This window comes from Ylistrum balloti, unplaced genomic scaffold (assembly GCF_031769215.1).
Source record: "Ylistrum balloti isolate Yb309-2 unplaced genomic scaffold, AGI_CSIRO_Ybal_v1 Utg369830, whole genome shotgun sequence".
In the NCBI taxonomy this organism is placed as follows: domain Eukaryota; kingdom Metazoa; phylum Mollusca; class Bivalvia; order Pectinida; family Pectinidae; genus Ylistrum; species Ylistrum balloti.
Window position 1 is genome coordinate 638,410 of NW_026781993.1, and position 26,830 is coordinate 665,239.

Sequence of the window (26,830 nt, forward strand, 5' to 3'; positions counted from 1 at the left end):
AAAATTGGAAACACTTCTGATCAGTAAAGCATAAGAGATTTTACATCAAATCTTCAGACCTTTTACAATTAATTTTGCGATATCTTCTGCTTCCATTGGTTGGAAGGATTTCAAGACACCTAAATTTACAAGGTAACTTTTTTTTTTAATTTATCAACCTAAAGCAACAGAACTGAAGTTAAAATCATCACAACTAACAAAATAATACTGGTTCAAGTTAAATAACTTTACTTATATACTAAATGTTAATGGTTTTTATATACAAATCAAATGCTGAACATTAAAATTAACAATTTATTATTTCTATGAGTAAAATAACAAATTCTAATCATCATTAAGGCAATCATTCCTCATACCGATATATTCTATTTATAGGGAAAAAAATGATGCTGGTGTATATGATCTACTCCTGGTACACTCCACTGTAAATAATCTAAATTCATATAAAAACAACAACTTACTTTTAAATAACAAAATGACAGTTTGATGACGAACAGCGATTGCAACATTATAACATAAGCCAACACATGTACATATCAACCCTTTGTATGTGGTGATCTACCACGTTTTACAGTAGCCAAATTATAATTTTTCAACACATGTACATTGGTTTTAAAGGTTGTCTCATTTGATATTTTAAAGCACACTTAAAAGCTTTATACATCTCCCTATTATATCTCTTACACATAACATACATAGCAATGTGTAACTACAATAGAAGAAAAAAAAAAGAACTGAGTTATTCAAAGTTGGAGGGTTGTATTCAGCAGTAAATTTGGTACCAGACTTTGAGGGATAAGATTATCTTTCACTAAATCCTGCAGTTTGGTTTTTATATTAAGTCCAAGAATTTTACGAACTCTTAAAGTTGACACATGACGTAATGACGGTACATTCTGCACATGGTCAGTGAGGAGTTCTTCAAACTTCACTTCATCCAATGCCTTGCAGATGTTTAGAAGATTGTTAAAGTCAAACTTTGCTCCAGCCTTGACCATAACACTTAGGATGTCAATGTCTTTGACCATCTGAGCAGTCACCTCAGGGCTACAGTAAGGTGGGTAGTCCATCGGGCAGTTCTCTTGAAGTAAGATTTTCACAAGTGGCAGTGAAATGTTTTTGATTGCATGGAATAGAGGATTCTCACGAAGTATTAGGTCAAGGGTCAATTTGGCACCCAGCTTCAGGAGTAAAAGTGTCATGTCTGTGTCACTATTGGAGATTGCCAAAGTGAGAAGTGAATGCTTTGATTCTGTACGCATATTAACATCACCCCCATGTGCCACCAGCATGGGTAGAATCTTCATGTTATGCTCTGTGACGGCAAGCCAAAGTGGTGTTGTGTGGTACATATCCATCACATTGGGATCAGCATTGTACCTTAGCAGATGTTTCACACTCAGGTCATCACTTTTTGAAACAGCAATGTGAAGAGGAGTACGCCCAGGGGATGTGGAAACTTTAGTGTCAGCACCAGCTTTCAGTAATGTCTCAACTGTATCATGCCGTATCTGATTCTGACACATTACACGGAGTAAAGGGCTATTGCCTTCTTTGCATATAGCGTTGACATTGGCTCCAGCTTTGACTAGAATCTCGGTCAGGTCTCTATCCTTGATAACCGCTACATGCAATGGACTGATTCCTGAATCAGGACTCAGATTCACATCACAGCCAGCACTGACCAGTAGTTTCACCACTGTCAGATAACTTTTTTTGTACTGGTGGCGGAAATGAAAAAGGGCTTTAATCAGGGGAGTTACGCCATGATTGTTCCTGACATCTTTACAATCTGGATTCTGTTCGAGGAATAGTTGAACAGCGTGGTGGTTACCAGATTTACATGCAATATGTATAGCTAGATCTCCAAGTCTGTTTCCTTGCATCACATCTGCATCGTACTTCAACAGAAGTTGCATGATTTCAATACTTTTGGATTTTTCTTCCTTGTGCTGCTCAGATAGAATGTGTATTGCACGACAGCCAAGGTGCCAGGGTTGGATACAACTTCTCCCCATAAAGATATGATTCACATCCACCTTTTTCTGCTCCAACAAAGCCTCTATCACGTTGATGTCCTTTTCCAAGATAGCTTGGTAAAATTCTCGTGAGTCAGGAGACTTCACATTCATTGCCATAGTCATTTGAAGAACATGATTTTTAATATCAAATTTATCTGGATCATTTGTGTCATCCAGACCAATACCAGTGTATGGGCATTTACTAGAAATATCTCCCTCTTCCACAGGAACATCCATATTTTCTGCCATTGTTTTTTTTTGCTTATTTCTACTTAAGATCTGATTCACCACAGAAATTTGCGTATCCTCTATACAAACAGTCTTTTCTAAACTGACTCCCCTCCCAGTAAACAGACTAAGTTTAGATTTGTGTCGACTTCATACAAAGTTTAAAAGTTATCTCACATCACCAGATGTACAGCATGAAATATTGTGTTGACTCAGCTAACAGTTGTCAAGCACCATTTCAACAGTCAAAAGCCTTCATGGATACCCTGTCAAAAGGAGGAGATCGTCTTAGAAAATTATATCAAGTTTAGATGTTAAAGTTTTTCTTCAACAAACAAAATTTCAATTTGCATGAATTTCATCAAAATACTACGAGTTCAATTCTTTTTCATTACATTATAGAAACTGCTATAGGAATTTCCTCTCACATGTAGTCAATATTACAAGTTTTGTACTTAATTCAAACAAATATGACTTGTACTTTCATATTCTCTTCTTAAACTAGAAGATCTCCTATTTAGACCATTTGACAAGGTTGCATTTAACACAGATTAAGCATGTTTTCAATCTATTTTTCCTTAGAAAAACCAGAATTATATGCCATGTGGTATGCTGACCAAACTTTACCTGACCTCTAGTCTATCTACACTATGTGCCAAATTTGAACCATTTACAAGATATATTTCTAATTACAATTATTCAACACCTGGTATTAAAACTAGGAGTCCTGACTCTTTTAACAACCCTTAGCACAACAAACATCCTCATTAACTCAATAAGGTCAATTAGATAATCGTAATAGTAATGTATAATATTACCATGAAAAGATAAAGTATTTCTTTTACATTGCACTTACATGTCGCTTTTTATCGAAGCTGTCATAAAACAATTTGGAGAAAACTTCTCCTGCTTCACTTGCTTGTTCAACTTTCGTCTGGAAATCCTGTATGAAGAAAAAATCGTCAATAACTTGGCTGAATTAATTTAAACTATTCCTAATATACTATTTAGAAAAACAAAGCATTTGTACAGAATTTTCTTCTGAAATGATATTTAATCAGTGATTCAATATATATATTTCCTACCTACACATAGACGGACTTAGTCAAACGTGTTTGAACCCCAGCACTATCCTAAATGGTAAAGTCTTGTGATCGCTATATTTAGATCTTGATAATAAATCACAAGACCAATTGCAATAATTATTCATTAATATGAAGACAGTCGTTCGATTGACTATAAAAAGAATATGACTAGTGTCGTTAACTGATTACGGTTGTGTAACTCCTTGTGGCTGTTGAGGATTTATCTTTTATCAACAGTAAACATGCAGTAAGCCTTTGCCAGCATTTGGATAACGAAATTCTGTAAGATTAAAGATCAGGATAAATAAGCAGGCCTAAACTGAGAAATTAGGCAATTCTTGCAAATATTGTTTCAAATCTGCACAAAGTGCCTTACCGCTGCCATTTTCTTGTAACTTCGGCTTTCCTCTATACTTATTAATGACGGAAATACTATCCGAATGTGTTTGAGTTTAATTTTAAAAACGTAACAATATCATAACTCCGGATTAAAAGCCTTTTGGCGTTTTAAGCAAATTAATGAAGACAATGAAATCTATAATTGTTTCTAAAAATATTTTTAAGAAATTACATCCTGATAAATAAAACATTTGTAGGAAAGATTTTCCCATAGATTCACCAAGCCGGAAAATATAATCCCGTGTCCGAATTCAGTTATTCAACGTTTAACAACTTCTGGGGTTCGTTCGACGCACGTGTGTCAGTTTCCAGATAGACAACACAGTACTTTTTTGATGGAGAAACAATGTCGGACGTGACACTAGAGATACCAAGCAAAATGAAGTCGGTTTTGATAGGTAATACAACTGACATTGTAATTGGAAAAAACACTTCACTACAAGTTACTGCTGCAAGCAGCTCCTGAGAGTCAATCTGCTAGTCTGTAAATGAGAATGATTGCCAGTTATTATATTCCCAGCCAAATAACAGGCATTGTGTATAATTAATTGATTTTTTAACTAGTTATGTCGGGACTTTTAATTACTTCTTTACATGTAGTTTCACATGAAATCGTAGTTACTGCTAAAGCTTCAGTATGGGTGTATAATTAAATTAGGTGCAAGCGCCTGTGTTGACAGCTGTAACATACTATGTACATCATACATTGTAGGTATGTATATGTGGCTGACAGGCGAAAAATCATTATGCTCTGTATTATGGTTAATATCATAAACGTGTAGCAGAACTGGGCTGGGTCAAACTTTGTTCGTTTAGAGTTCAAAGTGTTATGTGTTTGAAGCCAGGTCTGGCCATGGATATGTCTTTTTTATTTTGACTTCACATTATATCACACAATAGAAGTCAGTTCACAATATCAGCCACTTAGTGTTTGTGACTTCACATTATATCACACAATAGAAGTCGGTTCACAATATCAGCCACTTAGTGTTTGTGACTTCACATTATATCACACAATAGAAGTCAGTTCACAATATCAGCCACTTAGTGTTTGTGACTTCACATTATATCACACAATAGAAGTCGGTTCACAATATCAGCCACTTAGTGTTTGTGACTTCACATTATATCACACAATAGAAGTCGGTTCACAATATCAGCCACTTAGTGTTTGTGACTTCACATTATATCACACAATAGAAGTCGGTTCACAATATCAGCCACTTAGTGTTTGTGACTTCACATTATATCACACAATAGAAGTCAGTTCACAATATCAGCCACTTAGTGTTTGTGACTTCACATTATATCACACAATAGAAGTCGGTTTACAATATCAGCCACTTAGTGTTTGTGACTTCACATTATATCACACAATAGAAGTCGGTTCACAATATCAGCCACTTAGTGTTTGTGACTTCACATTATATCACACAATAGAAGTCGGTTCACAATATCAGCCACTTAGTGTTTGTGACTTCACATTATATCACACAATAGAAGTCGGTTCACAATATCAGCCACTTAGTGTTTGTGACTTCACATTATATCACACAATAGAAGTCGGTTCACAATATCAGCCACTTAGTGTTTGTGACTTCACATTATATCACACAATAGAAGTCAGTTCACAATATCAGCCACTTAGTGTTTGTGACTTCACATTATATCACACAATAGAAGTCGGTTCACAATATCAGTCACTTAGTGTTTTATATCTTTATAGTGGTTCACTCGTAAACACACTACGCACATTTAATACTTACACACACACATAAATACTCGTACAGATACATGTTTACACACAATAAACACATTCAATACATTAAATTATACAAAAATATACTTCATTAACATACTTTCATATCACAGAATCTAATAGGTAGCGAAATGAAAGTGAAGACAAAAAAGCAGAAAAACGCTAGATATTGCTAACCTAAAGGAAAGGAAGAAATGAGAAGGTTGGTGATGTGAGATATGGGGGTTGTTTTGTTTGCTGTTTTGCTTGAAGAATGTCAAGGATAATTAGGTGAAAACATTCAGATATCAAGTTGAATTAGGTTTTTCACTTTACTCCAGGTATTACTAAATTTTCTTTCGAAATGTCATTTTTTACTCTTTGTTATATACTTATGTAAGTTATTCAGTAAGTAATACGTTGTAGGGAGCACCAGACAACACCTTGGCAGATTACCAGTAGAATTTTATACTTACTGTTTGTATTACATAAGTTATTGTAAGCTTTCATGTGTTTGACTAAAGCATTGATATTTAAAGACTTAATAAGATATATGTTTCTTTAAATATATTGTTTAATGATAAGAATTATCTTGCACATTCCTGCTTGTATATAGGACTATGCATATATAGTAATAACAGATGAGTATGCTTATACATTAATGAAGCTGTATTGTTCAATACAACTTTTTTTGCAGCCAACTTCACAAATGGCCATGTTAATAAAAAGAGATGTGATGATCTTTCTGTAGGACACTTTGAGTCCTCACAGAGACGTTTCGGCACCCAAAAGAGAAAACAAATATTGGTAGGTAAAACAAGACAAGAAGTTGCTGGTAAGAAGCTGTCATAGACAATGCCTTGGCTATAAGGATGGAAAGATTGAAAAACGCAATAACTCCTTATGTAGCAGCTAAAAGGGAGGTCACTGATTGTAAGTGATAATATACAGACACAAGTGGTACATGAAGATGTGAAATGATAGGCACTGTCAGTGAGAATATAATAGGGTATTATTTATAAACAACAGGAGACCAAAATAGACATTAAAGCACAATGATAGAGATATAACTGTTTCTAATGCCACTGCACTTTGTCATAGACTTGGATTAAACATAGTCTTCAAAAAACATGAATTACTGAAGGTCTAACTTAATCATGTTCAGATCTTTTGAAACCAAATCTGAAACTGCGTGTTGTGTTTTCAGTATTGGTGATACATATTGGTCTAGTTTATTTTGTTCTTCATCTTGCAGAAACACTTGAAACAGTGGCCTTTATAAACTATCTTTGTTCCTATGTTATTTTATAGGTAGCAGAAACGGAACAAATGTCATATGTTGGTCAGAACTTTGGAGTGTCTGCGGATAGGTCACAAAATTTCTGCAAGTAAGTAAAATTGACAATGAACTCTGAATCCTAGGCAATCTAAAGGAGTCACAATGTTAAATTCTAGATCAATAAATACACGTACCACCACACATCAGAAAAAAAACTTAGGAGAAATGGGACATTTTCAACAATCGTTAGTGTGTAAAATATGGTGGGACATCCTTTGTAGGATTGTAAGAAGTAGAAAATGGAACGTTCAGCTTAAGGTTTGAAGGGTTCTTTGGCTTTTGCCAGGAATACCTTGATACAGTTTTACTTGATACTTACATAGAATGCAAATATCTGTACAAGTATTTTAAGGTTGTATTCTGTAATGCATGCACCATAATTTTTTTATCCTACCACTAACTGTAACCAGGACATGGTGGTTCAAATGGTCATAATGGACACTGGTAGTTTACATTTCCGATTTCATGGAAATGAATTTTGGAACTTCTGATTGATTTTAATGTTAGAAAGATGGAAATATACTTGTAAATGGTCAGAATTTAATGTTGTCAAGAAGTTCTCATGAGGTACATATGATGTGACAATAAATTCATGTACTAGTTAACAGCCTGCCAATATGATATCATATTGCTGTTTAGAAAAATTATAAACCATAGGTATTTCATGTCCTGTGAAAAACCCACCCGCTGACTTTGAGTGAGAAGTATTGGTCTCTGGACTTAATTGGTAAGTCACATTACTTACAAGCTTCTCAAAATCCTTGTATTGGCTAGATGGCACACAAGACTCAAGTCTTATCATTGTTAAAATGATACCTGTCTTGTTCAAGTTTGTGAGTAAGGCCATGGCATCTGTTTACACTTCTATGCAATATACTGTTTATGGTGTGTAACAGGTACTACGTTGGACTGAGAGACAAAAGCACTGGAAAAATGACAATCTGTGATGCTGAGATCTTCAATATGTTACCAAAACTACCAGGTAAACAAAAAGCTGCTTATTAGCCCTTGGAAAAAATGTACTGTTTGAACTTTTTTTGGATCATTACAGGATCTGAAGTACCAGTAATTTGTTTACTTAGTATATTATTTCAACACAAGTCTTTGCATTCAAGGTAGAAAGCAGAATTAGTGCACAGGCAATTCAATCTAAGAGGTCATGATTTTGTGTTATGTTGAAAAAATTATGAGATTTCAATATATTGTTACGTTAGTATATTCAATATCACCATTTTCATGCAAGATGTCGACAACTGACAGACAAACTCACCATACAGAGTTTCAAGAGATGCAGATTGATGAAAATGATTGGGAAGTTTATGGTCATCTTAATGATCTCATTTGTAAATATTCTACTTCCTGGTGTGATGTAAGTTGGATGTGTTTGATGATCATTAGTATGCCTTTTGGATGAATTGTTGTTTATTTGTTCTCATCGGGAAATGTGACATTACTTACTTGGATTGACCAAGATAGTGGATGAAGTAGAAAATGCTTACTCTTCTGAAACACATGGTCTTACTCTCCTTGTAATTTTTCAGGAGTCACTTTTGTTCATATTTTGCCCTACTTTTAGTGAATTTATGTCTGTTGACTTGTTACTCTGTTGTTTTTGAATACTTGAATGAAATTTACATACAGAGCTGTTAACACTATGTAAAATTTAGCCAGTCGCAAAATTTAAGGTGTTAAAATCAGAAGATATTTACTATTGTTTTGTCATGAACTTATATGACATGTGTAAAACTGAATTGACTACTCTAGGTGATGAACAAGAAGAAGAGAAGAAGGATGACTTATCTCTGAGCTTTCGAGAGAAGGTTTGTCTTAACAAAGACTTTTATGTGTCTACATACCCTGTATATAGCTGTTCAGTTGAGATTTCTTTTGATAAAGAATCGTTGATGAGCTTTCTAGCTGCCTATGTCAAGTTCACTTTTGCCAGTAAGAAAATTGCCTGCATTGGTACTGGTCATTGCTAAGTACCAGTTTTGTAACCAAAGTATTTACTATTTTTAAAAATCTGTGTGCCAAAATATGGGGATCTTTCAAATGAAATATGTCTGTTTGTGACCTTGGCAAGAATAGGTTGATGATCAGTAGCTCTCAGCCAAGAAGGGTTAGACAGCTTTAATGCTAATGAAAAGATACAAATCTGCACATGTACATGAAACTGTATTACTTTTATGGGAAGTTCATGAATAATTGCAGTGTTTCAGTCATTCTTTTATTTCTAACTTAGAATGACTTCCTTACGGAGGCTTTTGGAAGTAAGAAGAAACAGAAGGCCATGGAAAATCGTTTGAGGAACAAATCTGCGGCTAAGTCGATGGAGACCATCATGGACTCTGCAGCTAAACAGGCACTTTCACAGCAATCACAAGTAGCAAGGCCCCAAGGTATGTACAAATACTGATAAAGTAGAAAAAAAATCAAGATAGAGGTCCTGTCACAGTTTTCATGTGAACACAGGCCCACGGTATGTAGCGTTATTTGAATATGTTTGTTTATGAGAATCGGATAAGTATCGGGCCAGCCTAAGTTCTTTTTTCAGATCCAATTGATATGTTTTAAACCAGGTTTATTTTGTGAGACACAAAATAACAATATCTTACTTACAGTAAATTTGCGCGTATAGTGCACACTTTTTTAGGTAAAAACTGTCATGTCAAAAAGGGAGTGCATACACAGGGACATGCCATTCTTGAGGTTATCATTCTAGAATTCTCTGGTCCGCCATATTGGATTATCTCCCTTCAGATAGTTATAACAATCATTTATCAAAGATAAAAACAACAAAGAATAAGATCAATTTTGAATATTTTAATACAAATGAGTTTCACCATTATTTATATAAAAAAACATTTGTCATCATCCCACTCACACAGCAACTTACATAGCATGATCACACGCGCACACACACACACACACACACACACACACACACACACACACACGAACACACCTAGGCACGTACACACACACGGCAAATGGAAATTAAAAACACAAGTTTACAATAGCACTACAAACAGGTACTGTGATAGGTACTTACACTCGTAGTTTTCTCGTTGTCATGGTAATAGAGGTTGTAGTCATGCTCCATGTCAACATCAACGGTGATCTACTATCACGGGTAGAAACAGTCTCATCTTTCCATAGAATGTCATAAATGCTGCCGTAAATGATGTTCTTTGCTTCCCAATGTCAACGTTGATGTAAGCAATCTAGCATTAAATATCTTCAGATACTGCAATGGGTACAGATACCATGAAAGGTCATACCAGTACTGAACAAATCACCTGCTTTTATGGGGATGAGGTAGGATTGAAAATTTTCAGACTTAAAACGTCATTGTTTTCTGACCAATAGCACATGTTCAGCCGAGGGCAGATGTCATCAATCTCCTCATACTCAGCATGTCACTTGTTAATAACCTTTATTTATCTAATTAGCATAGCCTGTGTGAATTTGTTTGCATAAGGTAATTAAATGAGTCAGGGTCACCCTCATTGTGGTTTCCTAATTATCAATCTAAATATCAACTGTGGCACTGTGATAATTGGTAATTAAAAAATATCTTCTTTTTTTTTCTAAATATGACCCCAAAAACATACCTGTGCACTATACCTGCAAAATTACGGTAAGTCTTTGAAGTGTAAGAATTGAGAGCATGTTATGTAACATTTTCTGTATGAAGATTCACTTGTTCAATATTCGTCATCCATTCTAAGGTGGATATTAGACACAGGGACTTTAATCAAGTTACACGCCTATTATACAGTACACACAGTGGTTATTTGTTGCCTTACATTAGATAATATGAACACAGGACATTTATTAATTGATATCAAAGGAAACAGGAAAGTTTGATTACAGCCAGATATCAGTACTACCATTGTCATTTCCACAGGGACTTGAATCAAAGTTGCCACAAAGGTTATGCACAAGAAAACAGTTTTGTTTCTGGGCCCCGTAGTCAAGGTTCTCATATTATTTATATGATATTGTTGATTTATTTTCATATGAGGGAGTTGGAAATTTTACCTGAAAATTCAATTGCATACTTCATTAAGACTGAAGCGAATATGATGTATGGTGTATCTTCAATGAAGATAAGACTTGTAGCTTGTGTACATTGTATATTAGCAAGAATAACCATTTAATTAGCACAGATGCAACCTCATCTGATATTTTTTAAACTCACTGAAGTTTGCTCCTTCAAAATTGACTTGAAATTTTGTTCCAGATTGCTCCGTTGAGTTATTCTTTTTTAGATAAATATGGTAGCCAAATAAAATGAGTAGATTCTGGGGCCAGTGTTCGTTACTTCCCTTCATTGAATTAGATATCTGGTATTTTCTTAACTGAGTCAATTTTTGGGTCAGTATTTATAAGAACCTATCACTGAATTAGATTTCTGCCATTTTCCCACACTGAGTCAATTTTGGGGTCAGTATTCCTTAGTTCCCTTCTCAGAACTAGGAAAGGAAATTCAAATTTTTCTTGTTTCAGTTGAAGATCAGACAGATGGCATCCCACCATGTAACAAGGAAGCTACATCCCCACGTGAGGTCTACAGACTGCACGACAGTAAGTGTGATACAAGCAGTTAGATCTAAACAGTAAAATGTTCCTCGTCTGGTTTGTGACCAGTTGTATGCTTTATCTATCGGACCATAATCTCGGGGATTCATTATTTAATTTTTATGTCTGTCTGTGAATCCATCCTCAGATAAATTACCAATTTGTCAATTCTCCTGGACAGTGAATCCTTTCAGTCCCCTAGTGAGGAATGTCAGGGAATTGATATAAGGATGTTCCTGTACATAACATACATCATTGTTGTTAGCAAGTATATCTTGACCAAGTTCAAATCTTGGAGTTCTTGGGTAAAAGTCAAAATCATTGCTACTTTTTTTCCAAAAATTTTCTTTCTTGGCAATCCAGCAGTATCCTTCCTCTAGGTATTTTGTCAAATTTCAGACCAGTTTAGTAGGAAGATACATGTACTTCATTTAAAAGTGCCATTGTTGAAATTCATATATATGTCTTTCATCACAACTATTTAATTTCTTTTAGATTTACACATGGTTGAATATTGACCTAAAGGATTTTCAGATAGATTAATTTGCTATCATTTGACTTGATCTTTAATAGCAATTAACATTGACCTTATATAGTTATCAGTCCAAGTGAGATGGAGGCCCTCAATGCTCCTGCCCGTTTATTCTTTGACTCAACTTATGACCAAGTCAGACAGTGGAAGGAACAGCAAACGTATGTATGACAATAATGCCCCCATTTTATTTACTATAAAGTAATTAATTTTTGTGAGAGTTTTATGTTTGTTTATTTGGTGGGTCCTGTAATCTACAAATTCCTGGGACCTTGAACTGTCAAAATTATAAACTATAATTATCCTTGAAATAGTAATTTTTTCCGAAAAACACAAAAATTGAGCTCCACAAAAATAGGATTGTACAGCATCTAATGTCTTGAAAGGATGGAAGTTGACTCATTGTGAAATTTACATTAAAATCTTTGTATCCTGCGAGATTTTGAACATGTGATTGAACATTATAAGCTTTATCTGCTTTGAACTGGCAACGCAACTGGCAAAATGTATTTTAGATATTTTGAATAAGTTCTTTTCCTAGAATTCAAATGAATTTGTACAAATCAGTCTTCTTTGCAGTCTGTTTCTATGGAATCTTTATTGAATAAAAGTGGAAACCAGGAAGACGATTTCAGATTATTTGTTTGAAACATATTTATACAAAAAACAAATGTTGCCTAAGAAACAATGACTGTCTACTATGATGTAACTTTAGTTAAAACAAGCTGATTTCATGAACGATGTTACATCCCCTTCCAGATATCCAGCGTATATCACAAATCACCTGATGACCATGCCCTTGTCTGAGGCGGAACGATGGAAAAGGTCGAAATGTCTTATGTATCTTCATTACCTGATCACACTCAACAACCTTAATACACGCACGATAGGACTTAAAGGTTTGTTATTAAAAACCCTATATATTAAACTGAAATGTTACAATCTTCATCTATCCATATTTCAGAAAATAGCCGGAAACAAAGTACTATTATGTGTGACTCATGTTCTGACCATTGATTGGTTCATTTATATTGCTTTCAGCTGTTGTAGATCTGTTACCTGTATGGTGATGACATCTGTGTATAATATATATGTCTGTTGTAGATCTGTTACCTGTATGGTGATGACATCTGTGTATAATATATATGTCTGTTGTAGATCTGTTACCTGTATGGTGATGACATCTGTGTATAATATATATAATATATATGACATCTGTGTATAATATATATGTCTGTGTTGTAGATCTGTTACCTGTATGGTGATGACATCTGTGTATAATATATATGTGTTGTAATATATGGTGATGACATCTGTGTATAATATATATGTCTGTTGTAGATCTGTTACCTGTATGGTGATGACATCTGTGTATAATATATATGTCTGTTGTAGATCTGTTACCTGTATGGTGATGACATCTGTGTATAATATATATGTCTGTTGTAGATCTGTTACCTGTATGGTGATGACATCTGTGTATAATATATATATGTCTGTATGGTGTGTGTATAATATATCTGTGTACCTGTATGGTGATGACATCTGTGTATAATATATATGTCTGTTGTAGATCTGTTACCTGTATGGTGATGACATCTGTGTATAATATATATGTCTGTTGTAGATCTGTTACCTGTATGGTGATGACATCTGTGTATAATATATATGTCTGTGTTGTAGATCTGTTACCTGTATGGTGATGACATCTGTGTTTAATATATATGTCTGTGTTGTAGATCTGTTACCTGTATGGTGATGACATCTGTGTATAATATATATGTCTATGTTGTAGATCTGTTACCTGTATGGTGATGACATCTGTGTATAATATATATGTCTGTTGTAGATCTGTTACCTGTATGGTGATGACATCTGTGTATAATATATATGTCTGTGTTGTAGATCTGTTACCTGTATGGTGATGACATCTGTATATAATATATATGTCTGTTGTAGATCTGTTACCTGTATGGTGATGACATCTGTGTATAATATATATGTCTGTTGTAGATCTGTTGACATCTGTGTATAATATATATGTCTGTTGTAGATCTGTTACCTGTATGGTGATGACATCTGTGTATAATATATATGTCTGTTGTAGATATGTTACCTGTATGGTGATGACATCTGTGTATAATATATATGTCTGTTGTAGATCTGTTACCTGTATGGTGATGACATCTGTGTATAATATATATGTCTGTTGTAGTATGGTGATGACATCTGTGTATAATATATATGTGTGTTGTGATCTTACCTGTATGGTGATGACATCTGTGTATAATATATATGTATGGTGATGACATCTGTGTATAATATATATGTTGTAGATATGTTACCTGTATGGTGATGACATCTGTGTATAATATATATGTCTGTTGTAGATCTGTTACCTGTATGGTGATGACATCTGTGTATAATATATATGTCTGTTGTAGATCTGTTGCCTGTATGGTAATGACATCTGTGTATAATATATATGTCTATGTTGTAGATCTGTATAATATATACTGTTGTAGATATGTTACCTATGACATCTGTGTGATGACATCTGTGTATAATATATATGTCTGTTGTAGATCTGTTACCTGTATGGTGATGACATCTGTGTATAATATATATGTCTGTGTTGTAGATCTGTTGCCTGTATGGTGATGGCATCTGTGTATAATATATATGTCTATGTTGTAGATCTGTTACCTGTATGGTGATGACATCTGTGTATAATATATATGTCTGTTGATGACATCTGTGTATAATATATAGATCTGTTACCTGTATGGTGATGACATCTGTGTATATATATATATATATGTCTGTATGGTGATGTTGTATAATATATAGATATGTTACCTGTATGGTGATGACATCTGTGTATAATTTATATGTCTGTTGTAGTTCTGTGACCTGTATGGTGATGCCATCTGTGTATAATATATATGTCTGTTGTAGATCTGTTACCTGTATGGTGATGACATCTGTGTATAATATATATGTCTGTTGTAGTTACCTGTATGGTATGACATCTGTGTATAATATATATGTCTCTGTTGTAGATCTGTTACCTGTATGGTGATGACATCTGTGTATATATATATATGTCTGTTGTAGATCTGTTACCTGTATGGTGATGACATCTGTGTATAATATATATGTCTGTTGTAGATCTGTTACCTGTATGGTGATGACATCTGTGTATAATATATATGTCTGTTGTAATATATATGACATCTGTGTATAATATATATGTCTGTTGTTGTAGTATAATATATATCTGTCTGTTACCTGTATGGTGATGACATCTGTGTATAATATATATGTCTGTATAATATATGTTGTATCTGTGTATAATATAGATCTGTTACCTGTATGGTGATGACATCTGTGTTTAATATATATGTCTGTGTTGTAGATCTGTTACCTGTATGGTGATGACATCTGTGTATAATATATATGTCTGTTGTAGATCTGTTACCTGTATGGTGATGCCATCTGTGTATAATATATATGTCTATGTTGTAGATCTGTTACTTGTATGGTGATGCCATCTGTGTATAATATATATGTCTGTTGTAGATCTGTTACCTGTATGGTGATGACATCTGTGTATAATATATATGTCTGTTGTAGTTCTGTTGCCTGTATGGTGATGGCATCTGTGTATAATATATATGTCTATGTTGTAGATCTGTGACCTGTATGGTGATGACATCTGTGTATAATATATATGTCTGTTGTAGATCTGTTACCTGTATGGTGATGACATCTGTGTATAATATATATGTCTGTTGTAGATATGTTACCTGTATGGTGATGACATCTGTGTATAATATATATGTCTGTTGTAGATCTGTGACCTGTATGGTGATGACATGCGTGTATTATATGAAGTTTTATATTTGTAGTTCCTTTACCTGTTGAATGGCCTGGGGTTGTGATTGAACAGTTACTAAAGAGGTTCACAATGAAGATAGACTCTGGTGGGCGGATAAGAAGGTGAGTTGTGATTTTTTAATATGTTGTACTTTCATTAAGGTTTTATTATTGTATACCAGGTACAATCTACATATCAGTTAACCTCACTCTTATTATTTTCAGGCACAAATAAAAATGTATTTGCAGGAAAGTGATAGCTTTTTTGCTTACTGGTGTTTCACACATGTGCAAAATTCATCTGGAGAAAAACTTTCTTGCTAATTCTTGAACATTAAAAAGCTTAATTGTTACTCCATTGAATTGTTAATATCATATAAATGAAAACAAATTGATGCGCCACTTTTGGAAATGTTTCTCTCATATATCACATATACTCTCTGATATCATATTCCACCACTGATCCATTTATTCACATTCTAGAACATCAGGTCAATGAACTCCAAGTAAATTGCTTCACATGTGAATGATCTTGATTCCAAACTAGCACAAAGATGATGACCAAGTGATTTTTATACTGCTAATCTATCCCTTCTTCAGTTGTCATTAACAAACTCTGTAGGTCCTAGTTCCACGAACTTAACTGAATTTCTAGAAATATTTTTCTAATGCATCATGAATGAAATGTAGATTTTCTCTTGGGTACAATAGTGCTTTCCATTGGACAAACTTTGTTGAACATTGTACAAACTACACACAACTGACAAGTGATTAGCAGCATTTAATCAAATTTCGATATAGTAGAGCCAAACTGAATTAAACTGCATTGTAAAGATGTTTCATCCTTCTAGTGATGCTAAGGGCTTAGTTATTAAATCTAGGAGGCAACTGAGGAAAATCTTAAGTGATCAAATGAAGTGTCAAAATCTAGATGGAGAGGTGCTTTTGCCCCATAATTCAGTAAATTTGGTAAATATCATATATCTGATAATTTTAGAAGAATGTCAACCTTGACTACGTTACCTGAGAGTAAACTTATATAATATCTGTTCCATTACAGGTGTCGACCAGCTCGACTGAAAGACAAAAATATATCCTACATTCTGGTGTTGTGTCTGATGATAGATGAATATGAATTAGAGCTGACGGTACTGATGAAGGATTTAAAACTCTCTCTGGAAAGGTAGATAACCCTTTAATCACAAGTATAATTGTTCCAATAAGAGGAATTCCTTAGCAAGCATAACAGAGAGGTCATTTATAAAAGTTTAGTCCTAGGTGAAAGGCCATGTCCCTTTACTGAAGTGAATATTGGTAGTTTAACAATGTATTGTAAAATTGGTTTATACTGATCAGTATTAATCAAGTGCACAGATCATGGATTTTTTGTTTGAATTAAACATATCAGCACTTAACAGGATTTTCACTATGAAATAGTTCTGTTTCTTAATGGACTGATCTGTACCAGTGATGTAGATCTATATCTATGTCTGTACATTCAAATTGTTATAGGTTTTCTCACAATTCTGATTAATTGACCTTTTTAATCACAGGATACAGAACCATTTTCGAGCCCTGGGCTGTACACTGACATCCAGAAAGGTTAAGACAGACATGGGACCGTCACTGTCCGTCACCTCTGCTATACTTAACCTGCCCCTCACCTTTCCAGATCCTTCAGCCAGATCAAAGAAGAGAGGACGATAATGTAAAACTAATAATATTAAACATTCTTTAAAAACTATCTGGGTTTTTATTCATTATTTTTGTATGTGTTACAATCTTTACAAGTTGTTGTCCTTTACATACAATAAACATCCCTGCATATGACTCGCATGCTTTAAAATTTGATCTGGAGGTAGTGTGTATTAAAATTGACCAGTGACTTTGCTGCTAACTTTGGAAGGGTTTTCCTGACACTTCAAGTACAAAGAAAGTCCATTGTCTCGAAATTGCCACAGCAAACATCCAGCATGCAATCAACACCTTTCTTTTTTATCTCGCATAGGTCTGGGGTGGGGAAATTTAGGGTGGAGCAGGGGAGTTCACTTCACCATAGCCATGGTAAAGTGAAACAGTACACTTTTTTCTCACTTATTAATTTTTTAGTGTCCCCTCCCCTTGGCCCCACCCCTAATTTTCCCACCCCGGACATGATTTTTGCTATATATTATTTATATGATTGAATCATAGCAATTAAAAAAAACAGGTGAAAAAAGTTAATTAGTAAGAAAATAATATAATGCTTCACTTTACCATGGCCATGGTGAAGCCCTCTGCCCTGCCCTATATTTCCCAACCCTTTATATTTTTTTATCACTTAACATCAAACAGCAGTATTAGTGATACATTGATAAACATACTAAGGGCCTAAAGAGTTGAGACCTAGGAGGTGAATGATATCCCACTTGACATATTCATTCTAGAATTGATTTATGATAATGTACATGAATATATATTAGGGACATTAAAATCGATCGTTTAAAAAATCAAAAAGGTCCCGAGGGCCTGTGATATGACATTTAATGTCGTGTGCGACAAGGTTCACTGTTTCGTCAAAACACTTTCAAAACAATAGTTAACACTATCAGATATTATTTTCAAATTTCATACATGTATCAAAATATTGAAAAATAACAAATACAATTTCAAACTTCAAATTTTCGAGTTTTAAGTGCATTACATAGGTTTTTAGTAATTCTAGGAATCGTCTGTGATGATAGGGACCTGAAGGTTTAGGTGGCGATTGAGAAAAAATAAATAAAAGTGAATGTCATAGTATGGATGAGAAGATACTCAAACTAAAAATAACAGTCATAGATGTCGAATTGATTTTACGTGGATAACTATATGGAAATATATCTTGGGTGACACAAACATGGCGTGTTCAGCCTATATCTATGACTATCTCAGATTTATATCTACACATCAAAGTTGACTCCGATATCAAAACACTGTTAGCCAGTCTACATCTATTTTGTGTTAGCATATCGATTCTGTAATCAAATCCTGTCTCTATGCATCAAAACGAGGACTTGCATAAAAATCGTTCCCTGAATGAGCTTTGCTCTTGCAATAGGGCCGTACTATTTTAACGTTATAAATTAAATGTCCCGTCTCCATTTCACTGTCTTTAGAAAATTATGAAAGACAATTGTTAAGAGATATCAAGACCATGTGAGTTGGTTTGGGAATTGTCAAAACAGTTATGTCTTATAAAGTAGAAAAAATATGTGATACACTGTAAAACCCATTAAATCATGAAAAAAAAACAAGAGGACACTGAATTGTCAACAAAATCTGAATTTTAACGCATGATCGATCAAATGAGTTGAATGATCGAAAGTAAATCCAAGTAAATTCTACACAGAAACATGAGGAATAGAACCATGGTGTTTCAAAAGGTGAATCCATCCTCTGTTTAATTGGCAGAGTAATGGAAGAGGCTTACTCTTACGGATCACCTGGCCATATTCGACTTGCACTTAAGGAGACTCTGTATAAACTTTCTTCTGTTCATATGTTGCCCTAGTTTTGTTAAATGCGGATCATGATCATGTTCATGAGTTGGTCAGTTCTTGTTGTTTTTGCCACTGAACGGGTGACGAGGACAATGTCAATTATGCATTTTTTTTTATTTTTCGATTAATTGACGTCTTGTCATATAATAACAAGACATTATTGAACACGTCGACTGGAGACTATCGAACATAGTGGAGACGCTAACCACGATCCTTACTCACGCTGAACCACTAGGAACATTTTTTTCGGTGAGCGTGATCATTTTCATTTCCTCTGTCTGAATCTTTCCGTTCTTAGTATTAACACATTTGCTTCCCAAACCTAAGGTGATGGCATGACGTAGTATTCGATATTCTAAGACTTGATTCGAATGTTACAGGTTTCGTGATGTAGGTCGATAATCGACGCTAAAAACCTGCAACACATGATTTCAAGAGGTGCTGGCGATGGAGACTATGCAAATGAGGTGTGATCGCCATCATTCTCTGAGCTGCAACACGAAAGTCATGTGTATTACATTTAATGAGGTGTTTCCGATACTTGTCTGTATTTCAACAGTTTTCAGTGTTATCGACCTGGTTCTCAGTTTGAGAACGTGACATGATTGACCTACAATAACATGGCATGCGAAGAGAAACGCTCACTCCTCCTGAGCACCTGGTTTTATTCTCCTTGTGCTTTGTTTCAAGGTGTTTGTTGTAGTTGAAGGCATGTGGCTACGTAGAAAGACACAGTCTGAAGTAGGCACAAATAGACAACTTATTACCGTGAAATCACACAATTTTTGGGACTGAATTTCGTGGTTTTCATAAGACTACTATTTTTCAATCGAACTTGATTTCGTGGATAAGCAGTACATGCATTTACGAAATATAGCTTTACTAAGAATTAAAAAAAAAAAACAAAAAACAAAAAAACAAAAAAAAAATTTGTTCTTCCCGTGCACGGACTAATCGGTTAATTACGATTACACAAGCTAAAATAAACGTACACGAAAACAACAAGAAATACCAACTTGTGAACATGATTATAATCCAACTTCAAATTCGATAAAACTAAGGGAAGATATGAACAAAAGAAAGATTTACATGAAAACATCTGAAAAATGTACAAGGAGCTTAAGGCCAGCAAATGTCTTCTGTCCCCGAAAAAATAGAATCTCCAAACATAATAACATTTACAGTAACCTTAACAACCAGTGTTTTTCACTGGAACCCATAGAATGTTATTCACTGTATAAATAGATGAATTGTTATGAGAAAGGACACTGACTTTTCAATTTCATCCTTTTGTTAATATAGTTTTAGCATGACATTATTATTCCATCTGCAATGCAACATATATCGAGGTCGTTTTTACTGTTAGAAAAATGAATATTCATAAGGGGAGATTAAAAAGGTTAAGCAAAATATTTTATGTATGCCATAACATTCTAAACCACTTAGCAAAACCACACGTGTTTCTTTTTTCTGTGTCTTAGATATACTTTGTAAATATTTCTTTTTTTATGTTTCCGCTAGATGTATTTATTCACCATGGGTAAAGAGCCCGTACAACGTGTATGTGATTTTTTGTTTTATGTTTCTTTGATGTTTTTTTAATATCGAAAAATTAGATATGTATCTCAAGCGATCGTAAGATAAACATCAGTATTAAAATATATTACATATCTCATTTCAGGACATCAAACTTTCTGCCAGTGGTTGTAGGGATAGGACTATTTATTTGGAAAGGATTTTCCTGGTTGTTCAGACGGTTTGGATTTGGTTAACGTATAACAGTAATCAGTCTAGCGTTTGTATTGACGTAAACGTAAGAACGTTTTTTGTCTGAATTTTTGAAAATAGAAAAAAGAAAGATCTATTTTTATATATATATAAAAAAAAAATCCAGATGGAAATGGCAAATTATATGACATTGAACGATGGAAACAGAATTCCTTTGGTAGCCCTAGGAACATCAAGGGTAGGTAACTCTATTATGATTATCGAACAATTGCCTTGGTAAGAAGATTTCACATTTATAATCGCCCTCTTTACTTTCACCAGATTATATTTAGCACTTAGTGCAAGAAAAGTTTTGATGCCTTATACTAATTATCATGTACGGAAATCATTATTATTTTACACTAAAACCTACTTACTTATTGATGAACCCTACATGACCATTGTGTATGTACTATGTTTCACTAGAACTTATTGAAAGAACAATTGTTGTAGCTTAACAGAATAAGTTTTGAAAATGGGAATAAATCTAATGTATTTGATTTTTTTTCTTGGAAATGACTTTTTTTTTTTTTTTTTTTGGTTTATCGGCAATTTTATCAACAGAAGTTATAACGTTTCAAAACAATTATTAAAACTGCTGATCTAAAGTTTCTTCTTCCTTGAAAAGGAAGTGATTTTTTTTGTGTTTGGCATCAGTTAAATCCATATTAACGACTTTGTATATATTTTATTTTAATATACTTTGGTAAGAAATAATTGGATGATTTGAAATTTCTGTAGATTCCAGATGAAAAATTAGAAGGTTGTGTAAAGATAGCCCTAGACATGGGTTACCGACACATAGATACAGCATTCCATTATGGAAACGAGAGGGCTATTGGGAAAGCACTCCGCGAATATATGGAAAACAGCAACCTGAAGAGGGAAGATGTGTACATCACCACAAAAGTATGGTGTTTATCGACTATTTAAGCCTGAATGTTTAATCTATGTTCACCTCATGCAACTTATTGATACTTAAGAAATAATTAGAATAGATCCTGAAAATTTGTATAGTCGGGTAACGATCATCTTTTCAAAAGCAAATAATGGTTTATTTAAAAGAAAAAAGGGATAATGATCATTGAAAAGAAGTATCAATCATTGAATTTATTAAAATGAATACATAGATAGATACAAGATTATATACGATGACGAGCACACTTACGACACATTATCTTGTCAAAGCTGGATTCAAGTTACATGGAAGAGAATGCTGTGGTACCAGCGTTAGACGAAAGTCTGAGGAGATTGGACCTGGAATATGTCGACCTTTTCCTTATTCATGGTCCTTGTGCTTTGCAGGTATTTTGAATACATTTAAAAAATGTCAGTTCTTTAAATGTGACTGGTTTGTATAAGTTAGTTATTGATTGGATGTGGTATATGAAAAAAGATCTATAAATAAATAGAATCAGTAGCACCGATGGATGCTCCCCGAAAATGTTAAAAACTGGGAGAAAAAAAAGCAAGCTTTTATTTGGCTGTGTTTACCTGTGTATCTATTTGATTGAATGTTTGAATCTCAGAAAATGAGTCATTGTTAAAAGGATACGGTGCACAAGTGAAATATACATGATATTTCAATGCACCAATGAATTAAAATTAACTTTTGAAAAGATCACCATATGCTGGTTCATGTATTAATTAATACAAACATTGTATGTCGTTTATTAGACGCTGCATCACTTTCCTGAAAAATCACCTCTTGTCTCGGAATTTATGCCCGTTGATCTGAGGGAAACATGGAAGGTATATATATGGAACCGTAGCAGCTTTAACTTTTTTCTTTAATATATCAGTTATTTTCATGATATATTGTTGATCAGCCATCGTTTCTCGATAAAACCAAAATAGGATGAAGTAAAAATAAAATATTCTCAGATATGTTTCTATGGCTGTAGTTCAGGTAAATCGAAGAAACAAGAAAAGTGTTATGGACCCTATGTGATATCAACTTCACCTAACATGTAACTATTGACGTAGTATCAAAGAAATTGGAGTTCCACATGTCAGATGATCCTAGGGGTTCAAATTATTATTACTTGTATAAGTAACTTAGTAAATATATCAATACCTTTTTAGTAATTCAAAAATCCCGTTTATAGTCATACGTTGTTTATGAAACGTTATATTTCAAAGAATAAATACTTCAAATGTGATGAATAAGGTAAGATTCTAATTGTCAATAACTTCTGCAAAGGGCATGGAAGCGACAGTGCTTAATGGCAAGGCTAGGTCAATCGGTGTATCCAATTTCAATTCCAAACAGTTGGAATACATTTGTGAGACAGCTCGCATTCAACCAGCCGTCAATCAGGTAATGTCAATTCATTTAAATATTTTGAAAACAGGGCATAGTATTTAAACAATGTGGATTTTTTGTTGTTAGATCTCAGGTGTCTTTCTTTGCTTGAATCTATTTAGCCAATAGTTCGATAAAGACACTGATTATCACCATTTATCTAGTCAAAATGAGCCAGTTCAGTTTATTTGATAATTATCATACCTTAATAAACCTACCAGGTAACTTGAAGTTTTCAAATCGGAGTATAAACATTTCTTGTGATTAAAGTACTGGACACTTGCGTTTACTTTTCACCAATTTCAGGTTGAAGTTCACGCCCGATTCCCACAAAAGAAACTGCATGATTTTTGTAAATCTAGAAATATTCAACTCGAAGCGTATTGTCCTTTAGGATCGCCATTTTTCAAAGGATCAGGACTTGTCAAGTAACTATTAGCTAGTCTTTTATTAAAGCAGACTATTGTCATTTAAATATAGAGAAAGGAATCTCTATCATTTTTCTATTGAATATGCGACATTTCTGGTCAACTTTATCAAGATTCATAACTAACCAATTGTTCGGAACTCCACCAATATTTTTTATTCTTTCCGAACAAATATTGAAATTCCGTTCAAGTGATTCCTTAAACGCACGTATGTGAGAGACCTCTTATGAGCTTTAATATCGACAAAATATCTTTCCAGTATCATACACTTGGTCTGCCTTCAGGTTTGATATATCACAACGGTTGTATGATAGTCAAACATTTTTCTAAGGTAGGACTTTTTAAACGGCTGGCCATTGTGAGCAGAATTTAAAAAGTTTGAAGTGCAAATTATATCTATAGTTAATGAAGTTGACAGAAAAAAAATTGACTATTAAAACAATGTTCATCTTATTCAAACCGTTTTAGCGCAATCCAGTCATCTGATAACTTAGTAGAACATCCCGTTATTGCAAAGTTCGCCGCGAAATATAGACGTACACCAGGACAAGTGAGTATTCAAAGTACGATGAGTGATAAGGGAATATCCGGATACATATAAAACCTATATTGTTTTAGTTTATTAGTTATAGTAGTTAATTTTATGCTAAGTGTAATATCTATTATCCTTAGTTTGTATTGATATCATAACAAATCTGTTTTATCAGTCGTGTTTTATAGAGTAAATTGTCGGTCTAATATATGGCTCACATATGTTACCTAAGAGCTCAACACACGTTAGCGTCAAATCATTGCACAAAAGAGAGGTAATACATTTACATACAGATTTAACTATAGATATGTAAAACATCAAATAATGAACTAAACAACACATGGCTGTTTCGTTATTCGGTGACTGTTCATTGATGTTAGGGTCCCAAGAAACTGGGGTACCAGAAAGGGGAAAAAGAGGAAACGTCTTGTTATGTTGCTGATGAACTAGTCCCAAATATTGGTATTCACTTGTGTGTCCTTTGTACAATTCTCTATCTATATACATTGAATATTGTTTGAATGTTGTGATGGATATGACATGAAAAAAGGGAATAAACCCTGAATGTTTCTCTGTTGGAAACTGGATGTTCCTCTCGTATTCGAGAGTAAGGCCTTTATTGCGCAAAATTGAATTTTCAATCATTTGGTGAAACAAGCATCTATTAAAGTCGCGTTGCGTGTACCTTCATTTCCCATACCAATGTTCTCGTACACTGGTACTATTGTATCTCCTCCAAAATATCAAAAACTCGTATTTCGGTCCTATTTTAAATGTCCGTGCTATCATTCTCTACAAGAAAAGCACATTTACTTACTCCGTAATTAGACGTCTGACATAATGTTCTGCTGTAATTTCAGATTCTTCTTCGGAACATTGTTCAAAGAGGCATAGTCGTGATTCCGAAGTCTGAAAATCCGAGAAGGATTAAAGAAAATATACAAGTAAATCATTTTTCGCTTCTTGAATTTTGTATTTTGATGCATTGAAGTTGTAAAACTATTTTCAAAGTACACATTTAACTTTAATCGTGGTGGTTTTGGTCTTGATAATGCTAGTGTAGTTATGTATTATGGAAATTTGATATTATACAAAATCTATTTATTATGTGGCTTCCTGTCCATGGAACTCTGAACTTGTATTGAAAGGTGCTTTCCACTCGTGTGACTGTGATGAAATCAGACACCGATAAACTTATGGCATTGTAACATTAATGGTTGTTTTAAGCCTTTTTAAATATTGCGCTTTAGATTTTCTCATTTTCTCTGAGCGAGGAAGATATGAAAAAGATAGACGAACTTGACAACGGAGTGCGTCGATTCAAGCTTTCATAGTAAGTTATCAATAATCAAAATCCATAATAAAATTATACTAATATTTTTTATGTTTGATGATTTAAACAAGGGACATCTTTTATGGTAGTTCGCTATTGGTGAACAATTGTTTTGTTCTTGTCATAATGCAATAATGCGTGTTAGATACCTATTAAGAACAAATGTGTCTACCTTCCACTCAATAAGTGAGTTTATATATAATGTGAATATAATTGCTATATGTAATCTATGACATTTCATATTGAATATTTAGTTTATAAAATGTGTTCTTATCAATTGCAGCTACGATGGACACCCAGATTATCCCTTCCATACAGACTTTTGAAATATTTGGTTTTATTCCACTTGAAGACGGTTTCTTTTCGAAAAAAGAATTTTGATTGTATCAAAGTAAATAATAAAGAAGTGCAATATTTCGTTCATCAATTCTGAGTGTGGTGTGATGATAATTATCAATGAAATTTTGTTTTCGCTTATTTTTTATTTTATTTTCTTTCTTTTTTTATTTTTACTAAAGATATCAAACAAATTGTCTCTTATGAAGCATTTTTTGGTAAGGTAAGCAGCCACTATAGCGGTTGATAATTTGAGGATAGATGTTGTTCCATTCCTATTTCGAGGCAAATCATTTCTGTTTAAAGACTATCTATGGTGTTCTCTCACGTATTGCCCAAGAAAGTCCCAAATATGCTCAGTTGGTGAAAAAATGCGTTTTACTTCTGATGTTCGCTGGCACATTATCTTGATGGAAAATGCCGCTCACGTGCCAATTAAAGTGCCATTTACCATAAGAAATATAATACGATTATTCCTATAATAGGCAGTTATTCGCAACACACTCCTTTCGTCGCCTCCACTTTCTGCACCTTCCGCCAACGTGTTGCAGATAAGATCGGGATTCATTTGAGATCAGACAGACTGCGGATTCGGGATCCGTTACGGCAATTATTACAGTGACGCCACAAAAAAATTGGCTCAGTGTAGGGACGTCGCGTTGTCGCTTTAACTTGGTGCGAACTGTTTGGACAGATACTACCTCCTTGTCGTTTCTACTGTGGTTATAAGTCGATTGCACAAATGTATCTATCGAAGACGACTGTCGTTTTGAAGCGTCGGCCGTTTTTATGGACGAAATAAT

The 26,830-nt window shown here is 34.0% G+C and overlaps 3 protein-coding genes across 3 annotated transcripts; 2 read left to right on the top strand and 1 right to left on the bottom strand.

Moving 5' to 3' along the window:
• Nucleotides 1–277: 277 nt before the first annotated feature.
• On the bottom strand, nucleotides 278–3,170 carry LOC132545147 (ankyrin repeat and protein kinase domain-containing protein 1-like). The gene is made up of 2 exons (XM_060208823.1): nucleotides 3,106–3,170; nucleotides 278–2,515 (listed from the first exon to the last, which is right to left on the bottom strand). Exon 2 carries the CDS (start codon nucleotides 2,268–2,270, stop codon nucleotides 744–746), a length of 1,527 nt encoding a protein of 508 aa, XP_060064806.1. The 5' UTR covers nucleotides 2,271–2,515; nucleotides 3,106–3,170; the 3' UTR covers nucleotides 278–743.
• Nucleotides 3,171–4,009: 839 nt separating this feature from the next.
• On the top strand, nucleotides 4,010–17,549 carry LOC132545158 (DNA-directed RNA polymerase I subunit RPA49-like). The gene is made up of 12 exons (XM_060208835.1): nucleotides 4,010–4,131; nucleotides 6,169–6,278; nucleotides 6,783–6,859; nucleotides 7,707–7,792; nucleotides 8,575–8,630; nucleotides 9,053–9,209; nucleotides 11,323–11,400; nucleotides 11,991–12,087; nucleotides 12,686–12,825; nucleotides 15,838–15,928; nucleotides 16,866–16,988; nucleotides 17,359–17,549. The coding sequence occupies exons 1-12, from the start codon at nucleotides 4,080–4,082 to the stop codon at nucleotides 17,510–17,512; spliced, it is 1,221 nt and encodes a 406-aa protein (XP_060064818.1). The 5' UTR covers nucleotides 4,010–4,079; the 3' UTR covers nucleotides 17,513–17,549.
• A 3,671-nt stretch (nucleotides 17,550–21,220) lies between these two features.
• LOC132545179 (aldo-keto reductase family 1 member C15-like) lies at nucleotides 21,221–26,017 on the top strand. The gene is made up of 10 exons (XM_060208856.1): nucleotides 21,221–21,292; nucleotides 21,835–22,002; nucleotides 22,282–22,398; nucleotides 22,771–22,845; nucleotides 23,297–23,413; nucleotides 23,705–23,826; nucleotides 24,295–24,376; nucleotides 25,219–25,302; nucleotides 25,609–25,691; nucleotides 25,975–26,017. The coding sequence occupies exons 1-10, from the start codon at nucleotides 21,221–21,223 to the stop codon at nucleotides 26,015–26,017; spliced, it is 963 nt and encodes a 320-aa protein (XP_060064839.1).
• The last annotated feature ends 813 nt before the right edge of the window (nucleotides 26,018–26,830 follow it).